Source organism: Geotrypetes seraphini, chromosome 7 (genome assembly GCF_902459505.1).
Source record: "Geotrypetes seraphini chromosome 7, aGeoSer1.1, whole genome shotgun sequence".
Classification (NCBI taxonomy): domain Eukaryota; kingdom Metazoa; phylum Chordata; class Amphibia; order Gymnophiona; family Dermophiidae; genus Geotrypetes; species Geotrypetes seraphini.
The window spans coordinates 195680115-195700299 of record NC_047090.1 but is presented as its reverse complement, the minus strand read 5'-3'; the positions used below and the strand labels follow the sequence as shown (position 1 = coordinate 195700299).

The 20185-nt window shown below is 42.3% G+C and overlaps 1 protein-coding gene across 1 annotated transcript in view; it reads left to right on the top strand.

Moving 5' to 3' along the window:
* The window catches only part of VSX2 (visual system homeobox 2), a 148843-nt gene that overhangs the window by 87462 nt on the left and 41196 nt on the right, over positions 1-20185 (top strand). The window contains exon 4 of the mRNA XM_033953277.1: positions 19233-19413. Within this exon, the coding sequence (XP_033809168.1) occupies positions 19233-19413 (181 nt within the window). The remainder of the gene's footprint in view (positions 1-19232; positions 19414-20185) is intronic.

The following is a 20185-nucleotide window of genomic DNA, read 5'->3' as shown; positions in this document are numbered from 1 at the left end:
AGTCATTAGCTAAACTGGTTGCTAAGGGAAACCTTTCCTGGCTAGTCATGTCAGAAGAATTGGAGGAGAGATTTCTAAACATTTTAAAAAGCTGTTTAGAATTTGAAAGACAGTTATTTATTTAAGGACCATTATAAGATTTCTTAGCATTACAAATGACTAATTAATAGGTTCTAATAGCCTTCTTCCATTCCCCTTCCAGAGGTTTGCAACAAACAAGTGAAGGCCCAACATTAGAGAATGACACGGTGACAAAATTCATCACCGTTCCCGTCCCCGCGGATAACCGCGGGAAATAATCCCATGTCATTTTCTAGTGTCTATTTCAACCTCGGTCCTTCTACCCCAGGATTCTTCAAAGCAAAGCTTGCGGGTCAGTGGTTGTGCCCAATTATACTCTGATTCTTCCCTCTCTCCTTAAAGAATGACATGAAGATGGTTTCCCGCGGTTATCCGCGGGGACAGGAACGGTGATGAATTTTGTCACCGTGTCATTCTCTAAGTTGAAACACCAAAACCAGCTGATTTCTATATGTGATGAAGTGTCACTGTGCCAACAGAAAGTCAGATGGTGATCATGAAAAAGATTCCGAGAGGATTGATATGTTTCGATATCTGTTACCGACATGCATCACTTTACACTTATCCACATTGAACCTCATTTGCCATGTCGATGCCCATTTCTCGAGCTTGGTTATGTCATGTTGCAGATCTTTGCAATCCCCTCGCGTCCTCACTACTCTGAATAACTTCGTATCGTCCACAAATTTAATCACCTCACTCATCGTACCAATGTCCAGGTCGTTTATAAAGATGTTGAAGAGCACAGGTCCAAGCACCGAACCCTGCGGCACCCCACTGATGATGATCTTCCAGCCTGAATATTGTCCATTTATCCTCATTCTCTGTTTCCTATGCTCCAGCCAGTTTTTAATCCACGTGAGTATTTCACCCTCGATTCCATGGCTTGCAGATTTCCAAAATAGTCGTTCATGTGGAACCTTGTCAAACGCCTTCTGAAAATCCAGATGTACAATGTCGACTGGGTTGACCTTGTCTATCTGCCTTTTTACTCAACTATTGATTATTTAGAGTTTATTGAACACTTGAGCATTTTTAGTATGTGGTAAATGATTCAACCATGAATCCACCTGCATTTTAAAGTGATACCATTCCTTGTAACATATATGGAGTGGCTGCTTTTGGATTTTTGGATTGTTAGTCTATGCCATTTTTGATTGCTTGATGGAGCAACATGTAGTACATTTCTTGATTACAGCTATAACTCCTTCAGCTTTATTATCATTACTTTGAGTCACTAGAGGAAAGGGCTTTCGATGTAGAAGAAGCAGTGGCGTACCAAGGGGGGGGCGGTCCGCCCCGGGTGCCAGCCCTGAAGGGGTGCTCCCGGCCTTGCCGTTCAGTCCCCCCCACCCCCGAAGGACCGCTCGCCCCACTGACCTTCCTGCACCACCTGTGAAGCAGCCCGCAGCGTCAGCGATCCCTGAACTGCTTGGGCGCTGCTTCCTGCACCGCGGTCCCGCCCCTCTTCTGACGTCAGAGGAGGGGCGGGACCGCGGCACAGGAAGCAGCGCTTAAGCAGCGCAGGGATCGCATCGCGATCCTGCTGCGGCTGCTTCATAGGTGGTGCAGGAAGGTCAGTGGGGCGAATGGTCCTTCGGGGGTGTACTGAACGGCAAGGCCGGGAGCATAGGTAGTGCTGCTTCATAGGTGGTGCGGGGAGGCCAGGGGGGCGAGCGGTCCTTCGGGGTGGGGCGGGCGGGCAGGCAGGCAGGCTTTCAAGGGGGAGGGGGGGTGACAGGCAGGCAGGCAGGCCTTCAAGGGGGGACAGGCCTTCAAGGGGGGGACAGGCAGGCCTTCAAGGGGGAGGCAGGCCTTCAAGGGGGGTGACAGGCCTTCGGGGGGGGGGTGCAGACCTTCAAGGGGGAGGGACAGGCCTTCAAGGGGGGCAGGCAGGCCTTCAAGGGGTGTGACAGGCCTTCGGGGGGGGTGTGCAGACCTTCAAGGGGGAGGGACAGGCCTTCAAGGGGGGGCAGGCAGGCCTTCAAGGGGGGGCAGGCAGCCTTCAAGGGGGGACAGATCTACAAGGGGGTGGGACAGGCCTTCAAGGGGGGGACAGGCCTTTGGGGGGGGTGCAGGCCTTCAGGGGGGGTGCAGGCCTTCGGGGGGGTGCAGGACTTCGGGGGGTGCAGACCTTCAAGGGGGTGCAGGCCTTCAAGGGGGGGACAGGCCTTCAAGGGGGGGGGACAGGCCTTCAAGGGGGGGACAGGCAGGCCTACAAGGGGGGGATAGGCCTACAAGGGGGTGGAACAGGCCTTCAAGGGGGGTGCAGGCCTTCAGGGGGGGTGCAGACCTTCAAGGGGGTGCAGGCCTTCAAGGGGGGGACAGGCCTTTGGGGGGATGCAGACCTTCAAGGGGGTGCAGGCCTTCAAGGGGGGGACAGGCCTTCAAGGGGGGGACAGGCAGGCAGGCCTACAAGGGGGGACAGGCCTACATGGGGGAGACAGGCAGGCAGGCCTTCAAGGGGGGGGACAGGCCTATAAGTGGGTGGTATAGGCCTACAAGGGGGTGGGACAGGCCTTCAAGGGGGGTGCAGGCCTTTAAGGGGGGACAGGCCTTTGGGGGGGACCCTGGTTTAGAAGTACACAGAGGGAAGGGGGTGTTCAAAGAGACGTGCATATGCCAAACTTTGGGGGGGGAGGAAGAAATAATGGGTCTGAAAATAGAGGAGAGGGAGAGAGATGATGGACCATGGGATTTAGGGAGGGAAGGAACAGAAAGGGAGGGAAATTGGACACAAGGGATGGTGTGGAGGAGTGATAGAGATACTGGATAGGAGGGTAATTGGGAAAAGAAAGGGAGAGATGGTGGACTCTGGGGTGGTGGGGAAGGAGGGAGAGATGCCGGATGAAAGGGTAGTTAAGAAAAGGTGGATCTGTGGAGGGAGATGAAAAAAAGGAAAGATACCAGACTTCCTAGGGAGGGAAGGGAAATGGAAAGGGAGGACAGAGTTGGCAGATGGATGGTTAGCATGCAGAAAGAAGAAAGAAGGAGACCCTGGCAAGCAAGTTATCAGAAGAAAACCAGAGCCTTGGACCAACAAGATTTGAAATATAACCAGACAACAAAAGGTAGAAAAATTAATTTTATTTTCTGTTTTGTGATTATAATATGTCAGATTTGAAATGTGTATCCTGCCAGAGCTGGTGTTGGACTGCAAATGTGAGCTAGGATTTAACAGAGATAGGAAAAGTCCTTTTTGTTTCTTTATTTTATTTACACTACAGCGCTAGTGTGGTTAGGAGAAGCCAAAGGGGGTGAAAAAGCTATAAAACCCACCAGGAGTTTTGAAAAAAATCACCCAACTGGGCAGGAAAATCGAATTGAAAAACCAATTCAATAGGCTGAATCGAATCAAAAATTTTTTTCCTGAATCTGGCAGCATTAGTTTGCGCTACTGTCTTAGACTTTAGGACCTGGGATTGGGTAGAGATTGCATCCTCAGTACTTTATAATGCAAGTGAAACGAGGATTTGGTCAGACTTTTGAAGGGTCTGCAGAAAAAAAATATTGTATAGGCCGGGGACATGAGACAGCAGGAAATGGGAATTTTTCTTCCTTTTATTTTTGTGAATGGAAAGGCTGAGGATGTCAGAGAGTTCAGTTAAAATATGTGCTTTATAAGAAAATATAATAACGTGTTTTATAAAGTTTATAGCATAGCTGGCCTACCCAGTGAGGTGTTTCTAGTGGTGATGGTGGCAGCGTGTCAATGTGTTGAGAGGAAGAGGTGGTCTGTGAAATTCTGCTGAGCAAACTCCGGCCCCATTTCCACCCCCCAGTTAGTCCACTCCACTCAACTGGTTCACACACTGAGTGGGTCTTTGGGTGTTGTTTTGGGATCTCTTCCAGTGGTTTATCAGTATCTCCTTCTGGTCCAAGGAAGGAAACTTTGTTATCCTTAGCTTTGACCTACAGAATATGTTTGTAACAGCGCTGCTTGTGTGGCATTAGGCTATGTAGTGATCGAAAGAAAAAAACAGACCTTTGCACATTTTTGCACTATATGGTGGGTGTATGAGGAGATTCACATTTCCTGCACAGCTAAGTCCATGTGAAGTTACATTGTGCTGTATTTGACATCTAGCAAGGTCTCTGTTTGAAAGGAAAGATCTAAACTTAAAAAAATGAAGTGGCCAGAAGTTATAGTAAAAGCAGATAGTGTAGCTGGTTTTAAGAAAGATTTGGACAAATTCCTGGAGGAAAAGTCCATAATCTGTTATTAAGACATGGGGAAAGTGTCTGCTTGCCCTGGATCGGTAGCATTGAATGTTGCTACTCTTTGGGTTTTGACCAGGTATTAGTGTCCTGGATTGGCTACCATGAGAATGGGCTACAGGGCATGATGGACCATTGGTCTGACCCAGTTAGGCTATTCTTATGTTATGTTCTCATCTGTAGGGGCCTTTGTTTTCACTTCTTATTTTAATGTATTTTTTTTCTGGGAACATATCAGTGTTTTTTATAATGGGAACAAAAATGGAAGAGAATTAATGTGTGTGGGATGAGGGGGTAACTAATTTCTTCAGCTAAATAATTCAATCCACTTCAAACAGACATAGGAGAACTCATGCACCATTCACACACCCTCCAACCAAAAACGTCAAAAGAAAAAAACTGTTCGACAACCTCCTAGCCATTCGAGCTGCAACACTCGACCCCCAACTCTACAACCAATTGACATCGAACACAGACTACAAAACCTTCAAAAAAGAAATAAAAACCCTTCTATTCAAAAAACACATAAAACCGAACTAACACAATCAGAACTGTCCCAAGCATCACCTGCAATTACTCCATATGTACTTCTGATGTCATGACAATTCAGACATAATTTATGTTATGTTATGTTTGGAATATAAGAAAATTTTCACTGCCTGTTTCTATTCTGACCATTTATTCCGTTTCATGGTCATTACAAAAAATATTTTTTTACATGGGGGGGGGGTCAAAAAATGATGGGCCCCGGGTGCCACATACCCTAGGTACGCCACTGAGAAGAAGATAGAAGATAACCTAGACTACCTTTTCCTCACAGAGACTTGGCTTACTTCTGACACTGACCCCAGAATAACTGAAGTTTGCCCAAAAAGCCACAAAATAACATTAGTATGTAGAGAAAATAAAAGAGGAGGAGGAATAGCCATCATAGCCAGAGACACATTAAACATAAAAATACAAGACAAAACAACCGACCAATACATGGATTTACTAGCCTGTGAACTCTCAAGCACATCACTTAAAGGAACACTAACATGCATACTATGCTACATAACCCCAAATAACTGGAGCATAGCTAAACCAATATTTGAAGAATTTATTTATCGAAACTCTCTAGCGACAACCTACAACCTCCTTCTAGGAGACCTCAACCTCCACCTCGAAAACCAATCCTGCAGAAATGTAGAAACCTTACTAGCATATCTTGAAGTCTTAACATATAAAATCTTAGATCCTAAATCCACACACGAAATAAGTCACCAACTAGACATCGCAGCCTACATGTCCCAACAGACCACACAACCAGAGATCCAAACGTCAAACGGAAAATGGAACCGTTGCCTTTGGTCTGATCACTACACTTACTCCTTCGAAATCAATTGGACCAGTAACAAAAACATTCCAACTACTCAACAAACAACCTATAACTCACGCAAACATATAGATCCCACCACATTCTGGACAAAAACAGACATCATAATCCAATACTATACAACCAAAGACTTCATTTCAAAATGGAACCATCTAAGTACTGCTACCCTGGATGAACTAGCCCCAGAAAAACCCAAAACCAAAATCCATAGAAAATCAGACAAGTGGTTCGACAATGAACTACTCCAACTCAAAAGACAATGCAGACAACTAGAAAGAAAATGGAGAAAAAGCAGCCAAGAATCCACAAAAACAGCATGGATAGTAACAAACCGAAAATACAAACAAAAACTGAAAGAAAAAAGAAAGACATACTACTTAAAACAAATAGGAGAAGGACCCCAAGACACCAAAAAGCTATTTCAGCTACTAAAAGTCCTCACAAACAACACACCCTACATAGCCAGCAGCAACTCTCCCCCTCCTTCAGCCAACCTCCTAGCCGCATACTTCAAAAACAAGATTGCAAACATCAGAGCCTCATTCAACGGAACACCAACATACATAGAGACATCATTTCCCCCTACAGAAAAAGAACCAGTCGCAGCAGATAGAATCTGGTCCCATTTCTCACCCATAAAATGGTCAGACTTGAACAATCTTTATAATAAATACAGCCATGTAGCCTGCGACCATAACCATTGCCCCCAATACCTACTGTAAACTTCAAGTACATTATTCCGCTCCCTGCTTCTACCATGGATACACTCTTTACTACTAGAGGATCATTTCCCACAAGAACTCAGCGAAATCATCATAACTCCGATATATCTTTAATTCAATGATTTTACATTACCTTATTACTGTACATTTGGATGTTCTGTTTTCTGCAATGCTATATTGTCTAATGCCAATTTCTGTACACTGTTTTTGTTGTATGATGTAATTTTTTCATTTTCTTTATTACTTAAATAAACAAATTGAACTAAAAAAAAAAAAGACCCCAAAGGAGCAAAGGACCAACCATCCAACTACAGACCCATAACCTCAATCCCACTGTACGTCAAACTGATGGAAGGTCTCGTAGCCAAAACTTTAGCCTCATACCTAGATAATCACACCTTACTCCACCCCACACAGTCGGGCTTCAGAGCCAACTACAGCACGGAGACCCTACTAGGAACACTAATGGACACTGCAAGACAATACCTCTGTATAGGCAAGAAAATCCTGCTCATACAACTAGACCTCTCTGCAGCCTTCGACCTGGTAGATCACGACATTCTTCTACAAACTCTAGACTCCATAGGAATCTCAGGCAAAGTACTTGCATGGTTCAAAGGCTTCCTACAATCCAGAACCTACAGGGTTAAAACAATGCAAGAAAAATCAGAACCATGGTCTAACCCCTGCGGAGTTCCCCAAGGATCACCCCTATCACCCACACTATTCGATATATACATAGCCTCCCTCAGCTCCTACCTAGACAAACATGGCATAACTTCATACAGCTATGCAGATGACATCACTATTCTCCTCCCCTTCGACCACCCAGAACCCACCATGACAAGTACAATACACACAACACTCAAAACAGTAGCAACATGAATGTCAGAGCACAAATTAAAACTTAACCCTGACAAAACAAACTTCATCCTCCTAGAAAACAACAAAACTCCAACCTTAACAAATCTAGTAATAAACACGATCTCATACCCAATTCAACCCACACTAAAACTTCTGGGAGTAATAATTGACAGAAGTTGTACCATGCAACCACAAATCAACAAAGTAATAAAAGCATCGTTCATGACCATGAGAAATCTAAGACAAATCCGAAAATTCTTCGACAGGAAGCAATTCCTACTTTTGGTACAATCTCTTATCATTGGACTAATAGACTATTGCAAGATACTATACCTCCCATGCCCAGCGACCATGATAAAACAATTACAAACAATACAAAATACAGCCCTGAGACTCGTCTACTCACTAAAAAAATATGATCATATCACAGACGCATACCATGACTCTCACTGGCTTCCTATACAAGCAAGAGTACACTTCAAATTCTACTGCCTACTTTTCAAGGCCATTAATGGAGAAAGTCCAACCTACTGGAATGACTGACTAACTTAATCCTCTTCAACCAGGCACAGGAGAACCCACTCACTATTCACACACCCATCATCCAAAAATGTCAAACGAAAAAAAACTATATGACAACCTAATAGCCTCCAAAGCAGCAAAACTGGACAGACAAATCACCATTCTGTTATCATTGGCCACAGACTACAAAACCTTCAAGAAAGATATTACAACCATACTCTTCAAAAAATACATAAAACCCATCTAGCACGACCAGTCCCTACTCTACCCCCTCCAACCATCTCTATACCCTTAATACACTCGAATGTGCTTCTAACTACCCAACAAAGTCTAAAATGCTACTATTTTACCCAATACTTATCACCTTAAGATCTCGACAACTCTTTGGTTCTTCTTAAGTAAATATCATTACATCGCTTATGCTATTCCTGCAAACTTTTAATGTAATTCTTGATAACTTTGATGTAATCCGCCTTGAACCGCAAGGCATTGGCGGAATAGAAATCACTAATGTAATGTAATGTAATATGAGGGCAAATTCTGCAGATGAAAAAGTCTTAAATGGAGGGAGGCATCACCAGGGGGAAATGGGATAACACACTCAAATGGAGACATAGAAGTTCAGGTTGGGATGCCTGAAGTTCTACTAGTCTGTTTGAACAGGATTTGCCAACAAAGTGCCTTTTCAAAATACATGATGAAATGTATTTCTTTTATTTATATACCACTTATAGTCTAAGTGGTTTACATTCAAGTACTCACGCATTTTCCCTGTCTGTCCTGGTGGGCTCACATTTTATCTAATGTACCTAGAACAAAGGGGGATTAAGTGGCTTGCCCAGGGTCATAAGATGCAGTGTGGGATTTGAACCCACAGCCTTAGGGTACTGAGGCTGTAGCTCTAACCACTGCACCCCCCCCCTCTCAAATGGACATCTGTGTGCCAGCTAAGTGCAGCATGGACAACCACGAAGCATGAATATTAGGCCCAGTACTTTCTTCTTTTCTTTTTTTGTATTAGTTAATCATTTTTATTGCAATAAGCACACAAACCATGAGCACCAAATGACATAGATGATGCTGTCATTGCTTTTCTTGAAACCCATCAGGAGGTTGTCATTTTATGCCCAGTGTATTCTAACATATTTATAATGATCTGGAAATGGGAAAGACAAGTGAGTTGATTAAACAAACTATTCCGAGTTGTGAAACCGCAAGAGGAACTTGAGAGACTGGAAGAAAGGGCATGCAAATGGCAGATGAAATGGAATACAAACATAAGAATTGCCATACTAAGATGGATCGAAGGTCCATCAAGTCCAGTATCATTTCTCCAAAGTGGCCAACCCAAGTCCCAAGTAGTAAAGCAGATTTTATGCTGCTTATCCTAGGAATAAGCAGTGGATTTCCCCAAGTCCATCTCAATAATGGCCTATGGACTTCTCTTTCAGGAAATTATCCAAATCTTTTTTAAACCCTGTAAGCTGATTGTACCACATTCTCTGGCAATGAATTCCAGAGTTTAATTACACTATGTGTGAAGAAATATTTTCTACAGTTTGTTTTAAATCTACTATTAAGTAGCTTCAAAGCATGTCCCCCTAATCCTAGTATTTTTGGAAAGAGTAAACAAGTGATTCACATCTACCCTTTCCCCTCCACTCAGTATTTTATAGACCTCTATCATATCACCCATGAGCCATCTCTTCTCCAAGCTGAAGAGCCCTAGCCACTTTAGCCTTTCCTCGTAGGGAAGGCGTCCCAAACCTTTTATCATTTTCATTACCCTTCTTTGTATCTTTTCTAATTCCACTATATCTTTTTTGTGATACAGCGACCAGAACTGCACAGGATTTGAGGTGTGGCTGTACCATACAAGGGCAATATAACATTTTCATCTTTGTTTTCCATTCCTTTTCTTATAATTCCTAACATTATGTTTACTTTCTTAGCAGCCGCTGCACAGTGAGCTGAGAGTTTCAATGTATCCTCAACAATGCCACCTAGATCCTTTTTCTGGGCAGTGACTCCAAACACAGAACCCAGCATCATATAGCTATAGTTCAGGTTCCTCTTTCCCACATGCATCACTTTGCACTTGCTCACATTACATGTCATCTGCCATTTTGATGCCCAGTCTCACAAGGTCCTCTTGCAATTTTTCACAATCCTCTTGCGATTTAACAACTTTGTTTCATCATCAAATTTTAATTATCTCACTAATTATTCCCATCTCTAGATCACTGATAAATATGTTAAAAAGCAGTGGTCCCTGCACAGACCCCTGGGGAACCCCATTATTTATCATCTTTTTTTTTGTAAATCTTTATTAATTTTCAGATCAAGTACAAAGTGCAAACAATATACAATCAAATAATACATTAAACAGCACTTATATCCAAACAAATATTAATACAAAGTACATTTCCCCCCACCCCCTTTCTGGATGTGTGTAGAAATCAAGTAGGAATTAAAAGTTTGTTCAATTAATCAGTTTTAACAAATGCTGCTATTGGACCCCATGTTTTTTTAAACTTTTTATTATGTTCCAATTGTTCAGCATTCATTCTTTCATATCTATAATATTGACAAAGAGTTTTCCACCAAAAAGTAAAGTTCAATCTGTCCCAGTTCTTCCAATTTCTCGTTATTAACTGCATGGCCACCCCGTCATAATATGAAGAAGTCTGGGTTTTTTTTTTAATCAATTGGACTCTTAGGTTTCAATAAAGTCCCAAATAAAACAATGTCATAAGACAATGTGAAAAGCTCTAGCTGTTATAAGCTTCTCATTCCAATTGTGAGGCACAGACCCAGTACAGGGATCCTTCTCACAGTCATATACCTCCAAGAGTATTGAAATGCCACACCATACTATGTCCAGTCACGTTTAGAAAGGAAGTTTGATTTTATTTAAAGCTGTCTTCCAAGGACATGTCAGCAGTACACACAGGACAGAACAAAGATAACAGCAACACCCACCTCCCTTCTGAAGTTCAGTTAGCGAGAAGCTTTCAGGAAAAACTTAAACTTAACCCAATATAACAAACACTGATAGAGGCCAACGCCTTACAGGTTCAGGATCCTTTCAATGACTAGCGTCAATCTGACATTTAAGTTGTCATACATTCCATCACAATAAAGCAGTCTTCTTCATAGTGTAGCAGGTAAAAGAAAAACAGTGAACATTGAAGTCCCACCCCAATTCTTACAATCTTTCTTTCCACTGGCCAACTTATAACCTAATATGATTTTCACAGAAACACTTTCAATGAAAGTTAAAAATAAAACGAAACCTCCTTGAGAGAACCCATTAAAAAAAAAAAAAAAATTATATATATATATATATATATATATAATCAACATAGATCATTAGATCCTTATTACTCCTTTAAGACATTTGATCCAGGTGTTGGCTAATAAACTCCTCTTGTTTAGTAGGATCCTCATAATGGGTGGTTTTATTATTGAATGTTACTTTCATAATAGCTGGATAGAGCAGCCCATATTTAACTCCCAGCAGTCTCAACTGAGGTCTAAGCAGTAAAAACGTCTTCCTCTGACTGGAAGTCACTTTGGAAAAGTCAGGTAAAATATGGATTTTATTTTCTTGCCATTTCAGCAATTTAGATTGCTTTGCCGTATTCAAAATGTCCAGAGCCTGTTTAAAATGAAGTATCTTACATATCATGGGCCTGGGACCATTATGCCAGTTGGAAGCTCCTGATGGAATTCTGTGTGCTTTCTCTATTTCTAAAGGATACTTCAAATTAAGGGAGAGCACTTTTGGTAATAAATCTTCTAAAAAGGAAATAGAGTTTGTGTCCTCTATCCCATCTGGGAGTTCTAGGATCCTGGTATTGTTTCTCCTGTTTCTATTGTTAGCTTCCTCAAGCTCCTTTGTAATATGAGCTAGATCCTTGTGATCAGTTTGAAATTAATTCAAATGGTTTTTCACATCAGTCACCCGATGTTCTAATTGATTGGTCTCAGTTTCACATACCTTCATTTGCTGTGCCAAAATGTAAACTTCTTCCTGCACAATATTTAACTTAGGGCTCCTTTTACTAAGGTGCGCTAAGGTTTTTAGCGCACGCAGGATATTACTGCGCACTACACCGCGCACTATGTGGCTAGAACTAACGCCAGCTCAATGCTGGCATTAGCATCTAGCATGCGTTATTCCACGCTTTAATGCCCTAATGCAGCTTTGTAAAAGGAGCCCTTAGTGGTGTTTTCCTGAAGCATATCCTTAATAAATTTAAGTTCCAATAACAGATGTTCAAACATCTCTGAAGTGTCATTCGGGAGAGGCACTTTAGAGGGAGTGAGTAGATCCGGCTTTGCACGTTTGGCATTACCCCCTGCAGCAAACGCTGTCTCTAACCTGGACTGTCTTCCTGTAGCCATTATTGTTGCAGGTAGGTTTATAAAGAAAATTATTCACTTTTGAAATATATTTTTGTCCTTCTGTGCTGATAAGTTAGCTGAATGGTGCAGTTGAAGGAGAAGCTGCAGAATCACCCTGTCATCTTGTCTGCAGGCAAGCCACCCCCCCCCCTCCCCATTATTTATCATCAACAAATACTTCTCTTGCTGAAAAATTATGTTATAGTCTTTAAACCAGCTCTCTACTAGAACTTTTCACTTTACTGGAAACTGTTATAATGATGTTCAAATCACCGTTATTGTTGATTGTTACATTTTCAATAAATTTGGAACTTATTAGATTTATATTGTGTACAATTTGTAAGGGAGCTTAATTGTATATTTAAGGGAGGAATATATTGTGATGTGTTATAATTATATTTATGCTTTATATTCAATAAACATATTTAATAAAAATAAATATGTATATTTTCTTGGTTAATGTTCATGTTTGAACCTCCCAAGATAGGTTGTTGGATATAATCCCTAGGATTCTCAGTTCTGATTCCAGTTTCAGTGTGGCGTTATGCAGTGTTATTTTAGTTTTGGCATTGGTGATTCTGGGTGGGCTTATCAGTAAAAACTTGTTTTTTTTCTTTATTTTAATTTGTTTTATGTTGTCAGCCCAGTTGGCAACTTGATGAATGACTTTCTCTTTGATCTGTTGATCTTCTTTTCTTTCTTGTAGAAAGGAATGCATATTATGTTTAAAAATCATATTTATTGAGCAACAGAGAACAAACACAGCCAACACGTGAACCAGCAATACAAAAAAAGAGTATCAAAACCAGTAAATAGCAAGCTCAAACATTTTACAATTTCAACCTCCAACCCCAATCCCAGCCCACCCCATCCCATCCTGCCCCACCCACCCAGCCAACCACCCCAAGGCAAGGGAGCAAAGAAATAAAAGAGAGAGGGGGGGAAAGGAGGACAAAAGGAAATAGCATAAATAGAAGATACATCATTTGACGTGCACAGCATCTCAGAAGTTCAAAAGTCTACTCCTTGCAACGGGGGAAAAGGAGTTCCAGAAGGGCCCCCAAATGTTCATAAACCGCCGGCCTAGGAATGCATATTATAATATCATCTGCGTAGGAGAACTGAGGTCTTTCTTGTCTAAGAAGTGTCCTAATGTTGATATCAGTATATTGAAAAGTATTGGGGAGAGTGGTGAGCTTTGGGATACTCCACTTGATGCTGACCATTCTTCTGATCTTTCTCCATTCATTTTTATGTTGTATGTTCTGTTTGTTAGAAATCCTTCTTGCCAAGAAAGTTTAGGATCAGTAATAGGCTTCTTGTCCAGTGCTCATGGGTATTCTAATTTCAGATGACATAAGAACATAAGAATAGCCTTACTGGGTCAGACTAATGGTCCATCAAGCCCAGTAGCCCATTCTCACAGTGGCCAGTCCAGGTCCCTACTGTACTACCTGGCCAAAACCCAAGGAGTAGCAACATTCCATGCTACCGATCCAAGGCAAGCAGTGGCTTCCCTCATGTCTTTCTCAATAACAGACTATGGACTTTTCCTCTCCTGCACCAATACAGGATGTCTGGGGCAGTACTTGGAGAGACCACCCAGGAAAGGGACTTGGGAGTTCTGATCGATAAGTCGATGAAGCCATCCGCGCAATGTGCAGCGGCGGCTAAAAGGGCGAACAGAATGCTAGGAATGATAAAGAAGGGAATCACGAACAGATCGGAGAAGGTTATCATGCCGCTGTACCAGGCCACAGTGTGCCCTCACCTGGAGTATTGCGTACAGCACTGGTCGCCATACATGAAGAAGGACATGGTACTACTCGAAAGGTTCAGAGAAGAGCAACTAAGATGGTTAAAGGGTTGGAGGAGCTGCCGTACAGCGAAAGATTAGAGAAACTGGGCCTCTTCTCCCTCGAACAGAGAAGATTGAGAGGGGACATGATCGAAACATTCAAGGTACTGAAGGGGATAGACTTAGTAGACAAGGACAGGTTGTTCACTCTCTCCAAGGTAGGGAGAACAAGAGGGCACTCTCTAAAGTTGAAAGGGGATAGATTCCGTACATACGTAAGGAAGTTCTTCTTCCCCAGAGAGTGGTGGAGAGCTGGAACGTTCTTCTGGAGTCTGTCATAGGGGAAAACACCCTCCATGGATTCAAGGCAAAGCTAGATAAGTTCCTGCTGAACATGGACGTAAGCAGGTAGGGCTAGTCTCAGTTGGGCACTGGTCTTTGACTGGAGGGCCACCGCGTGAGCGGACTGCTGGGCATGATGGACCACTGGTCTGACCCAGCAAGGGCAATACTTATGAGTGAAAAAAAATGTCCTCTCATTAGTTTTAAAAGTATTTCCCTATAATGTTTTCTGAAACCTGATTGTGTGGCATGTAGTAGTTTATGGTGGTACTTTGTGACCCGGGGCATGTCACTTAATCCTCCAGTGCCTACCACTTTGAATGTCAGCTTTGAAATGCCAAAAAGGCGGTATTCAAGTCTCCATTCCCTTCCCTTTCTCCTTACCACGCTTTCTAATAGCTTGACAAGAAGTGTGATTGAAGTTCTTGGTATTGTTCATTTCTCCACTTTGATCTTTTGGGATGTGAGTTAGAATGATTTTTCCTTTTTCTAGTGAGTCATTCAGCCAGTCTAATAGATAGCTATAGTATATCTTTGATGGATTTTTTTTGTAGGAAAATTGGGCAGACATCTAATAGAAACATGATGGAAGATAAAGACCAAATAGCCCATCTGCAGCATTCACTATCTCCTCTCCCTAAGAGATCCCACATGCCTGTCCCAAGATTTCTTGAATTCAGATACAGCCTTTGTCTCCACCACCACTACTGGGAGTCTGTTTCCAGGCATCTACTATCCTCTCTATAAAAAAGCATTTCCTTATATTACTCCTGAGCCTATCACCCCTTTGTGTCATCCTATGCCAGGGATGAGGAATGAAGGCTGCAAGTCAATCGGGTTTTCAGGATTTCCCCAATGAATATGTATGATATCTATTTGCATACAATGTAGGCAGTGCATGCAAATAGATCTCATGCATATTTGTTGGGGAAATCCTGAAAACCCAATTGGACTGTGGCCTTTGTTCTCCACTCCTGTCCTATGCCCTCTCATTCCGAAGCTTCCTTTTAAATGAAAGAAACTTGCCTCATGTGCATTTATGCCACCTAGGTATTTAAACTTCTCTATCATATCTCCTCTCTCCCACTTTTCCTGCAAAATAAGGAGCATTGAGATTTGGTGTATTAACTGTTTCTGGGATTGGAGAGAATTCCTTCCAGTACCTGTCTGCTGGGCATTTTGGCCCTGATTCTGCAAAGTGCGTCCCGATTTTAGGCAGCTGTAGGCATCCTACAGCTGTCTAATCAGCCAATCGGGATGCATGTTTTTTTAAAAAAATGCTCCCCAGGCAGGCCGCCTATATTGAAGGCACCTCCAGGAGCCTAGGGAGGCCCGTAGGACACCTTAGCTCGCCTAATCCTAAGGTGTGATTGGCCCAGGCTTGTAGGCGCCTGGGCCAATCAGGCCTTAGGATTAGTGAGATGGGCGGACCTGCTATGCCTAAGGCCTGATTGGTCCAGGCTTCTAGAGCCTGGGCCAATCAGGCCTTAGACTTAGCGGGGATGGGCTGGGAAGGGGCGCGCCTGCTGGCGATCAAGAGTTTCAGGGAGGCGGGGGCGGTGTTCTGGCAGGAGGGGTTGGACACCCTCCTGCTGGCGATTGGGAGTTTGGGGGGTGTTCCGGCAGGAGGGGTTGGCATCCTCCTGCCGGCGATCGGACAGGCGGCCGCTATACTTATCCCTTGCCATGATAAGTGTAGCGGCCGCGTCTACTCTAACCCGATTCTCTAATCGGCATCTGTAATATGAACGCCGGTTACAGAATCGGGGTTAGTGTAGGCCCGATTCTGTATAGGACACCTCTCCCGGGCGTCCTATACAGAATCAGGGCCTTTGTTTGTGGAGAGTCTTCTCTTTCTTTTGATTTTGTGCTGTTTCCTAGTACTTTTGTGCATTTCCTTTGTTAGTGTCAGTTCTGATGTGGTCTACTTTTGCTTTGAAAATGTTGCCAGTTCGGCTGCTGTTCGGGCATTTGTTGATTTGGTTGTTAATTCAGTTAGGTTAGCTAAGAAATGTGTTTTCTGAAATAAGTTTTTTCAAATATAGTTTTCCTTTTCTGATTTGTTTGGAATGATAATAATTATGTTTGGCTAGTTTTGTTGGGTTCTTTTTTCTCCATGAGATTTTGACTTCTTCAGTTTGCTTATTCCACTTTCTTTCTAGGACCCTGCATTCTTCTTTCAGTGATAGTAGTTATTCTGTGAACCAGGGGAAGTTTCCTCTATGATTTTTTTTTCACTCTTTTAGAGTATATTTTGTCTCATACTTTGTTGACTTTCTCAATCAATTTCTTGAAGGCTAGGGAGGTTTTTTTTTGGTTTTAAAGTTTTTCATCCATTTTTTTTGCCAGAATACAATATTATCTATTTTACCTCATGTTTCTTTGGTAATTCTGTTGTCTTTTATTTTCTTATTGTAGCGTCCTTGCCAGTAGATGGTGATATGTGCTAGGAAGTGGTCTGACCATGTCACTGGTGTCCAGTTTTTTGCTATTATCTTTAGGTTGCTGTTGTTTTATTGCTTATTATAAAGTCTAATTGGCCTTATTGTGTTTCATTTTAGAAGGATAAGATCTCTAGATCTACGTCTTCCAGGAAAGAGAGAACCTCTAAGGTGTCTTTGTATATGTTCAGGTCTCCTGAGACTAGAATAGTGTTATCTTGCAGTATTAGATTGATTAGAAAGGCACTGAAATGTTCTTTGGCTTCGATCCATTTCCCTGGTGGTGCAGATTAGTTTGTCTTTTAGGGAAGGGGCTTTTATTTTACATGCTATGATTTCCAGTGATTCTTAGAGATAATCATTGGTTATGGTGACTTCAAAAAGTGTGTATATAGATGATTGCTACACCTCCTCTTTTTTTTTTTTCTTTCTGCATAGATATAGTATTTTATAACTGTATAGAAGACTGTCTCTTATTACTGGGTCATCCTGTAATAGCAACCAGGTTTCAGTTACTAGTAATAAACTTGGTCTTGAAAAAAGTAGGTACAATGTTATTTTGAGGGTCATTAGCTGAATCTATAGTCTAGTGAGTTAAAATAAATACTCATTGGCTATAGTGCCAGACAAAACATAAGTGGTAATAGGGAATCTTCCTGAAATATTCCTCACTGGATTTTGATGTTATAAATAGCAAATTTTACATCTTCAGAATTCAGAAGCATGTAGTATGCCATATTTTCATACTGAACTTGATATATTTGATCATTACGTTTCAAAGCAATTTATTATCCAAGAGTGTGGGATACTGTACTGTCAAAAGTCAATCCCTGTTTATGAAACATAGAAACATGATGGAAGATAAAGGCCAAATGGCCCATCTAGTCTGCCCAACCACAGTAACCATTATCGCTTTCTCTCTCTGAGAGATCCCACATGCCTATCCCAGGCCATCTTGAATACAGACACAGTCTCTGTTTCCATCACCTCTTCCGGGAGACTATTCCACGCATCTACCACCCTTTCTGTAAAAAAGTATTTCCTCAGATTACTCCAGAGCCTATCACCTCTTAACTTCATCCTACGCCCTCTCATTGCAGAGTTTCCTTTCAAATGAAAGAGACTCTACTCATGCACATTTATATTACGTAGGTTTTTAAACGACTCTATCATATCTCCCCTCTCCAGCCTTTCCTCCAAAGTATACAGATTTAGATCATACGCCTTATGACGAAGACCACGCACCATTTTAGTAGCCTTCCTCTGGACCGACTCCATCCTTTTTATATCTTTTTGAAGGTGCGGCCTCCAGAAGGTACACAATATTCTAAATGAGGTCTCACCAGAGTCTTATACAGAGGTATCAATACCTCCTTTTTCCTACTGGCCATACCTCTCCCTATGCAACCTAGCATCCTTCTAGCTTTCGCCATTACCTTTTCAACCTGTTTGCCCACCTTAAGATCATCACATACAATCGTACCCAAGTCCTGCTCTTCCATTGTGCACATAAGTTCCTCACCCCCTAAATTGTACCGTTCCCTCGGGTTTTTGCAGCCCAAATGCATGACCTTGCATTTCTTAGCATAAATTTTAGCTGCCAAATTTCAGACCATTCTTCAAGCTTTGCCAGATCTTTCTACATGTTATTCACACCATCCATCGTGTCTACTCTATTGCAGATTTTACTATCATCTGCAAAGAGGCAAATCTTACCAGACAACCCTTCAGCAATATCGTTTATAAAAATGTTAAGAACAGGCCCAAAACAGAACCTTGAGGCACACCACTGGTAACATCCCTTTCCTCAGAGCGATCTCCATTGATCACTTTCCTCTGTTGCCTTCCACTCGACCAGTTCTTGACCCAGCCTGTCACTTTGGGACCAATCCCGAGGGCACTCAGTTTATTTATTAGACATCTGTGTGGAACACTGTCAAAGCCTTTGCTAAAATCTAAATACATCACATCTAGCGCACATCCTCTATATAATTCTCTGGTCACCCAGTCAAAGAAATTGATCAGATTTGTCTAACAAGACCTACCTCTAGTGAATCCATGTTGCCTCCGGTCCTGTAATCCACAGGATTCCAGAAAGTTCACCATTCTCTGTTTTAAAAGCGTTTCCATTAATTTTTATGGTTGGTCATTATGACTCTATTCAACATCAACTGCTCTTTTAGTCCATATACCCCTCTTGTATTGTTGTAATTATTATAAACTATATAATAGGTAAGCGAGTTATAGGTAACAGATTTTGAGGATTCTGGGGACTCCCTTTGGAAGGAGAAATGTTTATACCGGTCTATAGGGGCATGATATGCACAAACTATACCACAGCTGAATGGCACTGTTAAAAGGCACTTCACCCTCCTATCAATACTGCTGTCACTGAGGCATGAGTGTGGTTGTAGCTACAGTATATGAGTCTAGTAATTTCTTTCTTTTTACTCTCACAGGTGTGGTTCCAGAACCGTCGTGCCAAGTGGAGGAAGCGAGAAAAATGCTGGGGGAGAAGCAGTGTCATGGCAGAATATGGACTATACGGTGCCATGGTGCGCCATTCCATCCCACTCCCAGAATCGATCTTGAAATCAGCCAAGGATGGTATCATGGAGTCATGTGCCCCCTGGCTACTTGGTAAGGGATTGCGTCCTATAGAATTATCACTTTTATCTTAGTAGTGGAAACTAAGAGAATATTATATTTATAGATCATATGAAAGGCAGTTTTCAAAGAGACCTGATTAATTTGTTTTGGATAATACACTTAGGGCTCCTTTTACTAAGGTGTGCTAGTGGTTTTGGCACACGCTTAGCGCGCATTACAATGCCGCACACGTTAAAATGCTAACGCCACCATAGAGCTTGCATTAGTATTTTTCATTTAGCGTGTGGTTTGCAAGCGCACCTTAGTAAAAGGAGCCCTTAGAGTGTTATGGATATACAGGATCCAATTATTTTACACACTGATGGGTAAATGGAGAAAGCATTGTGGTAAAGTCACTTGCCAATAGCTGAGAGTGTGGCTTCTACCATGAAATTACCATGAAACTGCAATTTAAAAATTAGCATGCAAATTACTGATGCATTAAAAAGGATGCATCATCAGAAAAAAGATCTGTGTACACCGTAGCAGTAATCTGCGGCTGATTGTTACATGCTTCTCTTCTTGTCAATGTGAGAGTGATGATTGGCTCATGCACTGACAGGAAGGGAGACATTTTTACAACGCTGCTGATAAACAAAGGATCACTTCCCCACTCCCCCAGAGAAGTTCCCCCTGACCCTCCAAGTTGATCCCTGATCCACAAAACCCACAGACTCAACCTCCCTGGGCCCTCTAGAACGTCTACTCCCCCCTCCCCCCAGTGTACCTTTAAGACTGGAGTTCTTAGCCCAGTCCTTGGGAC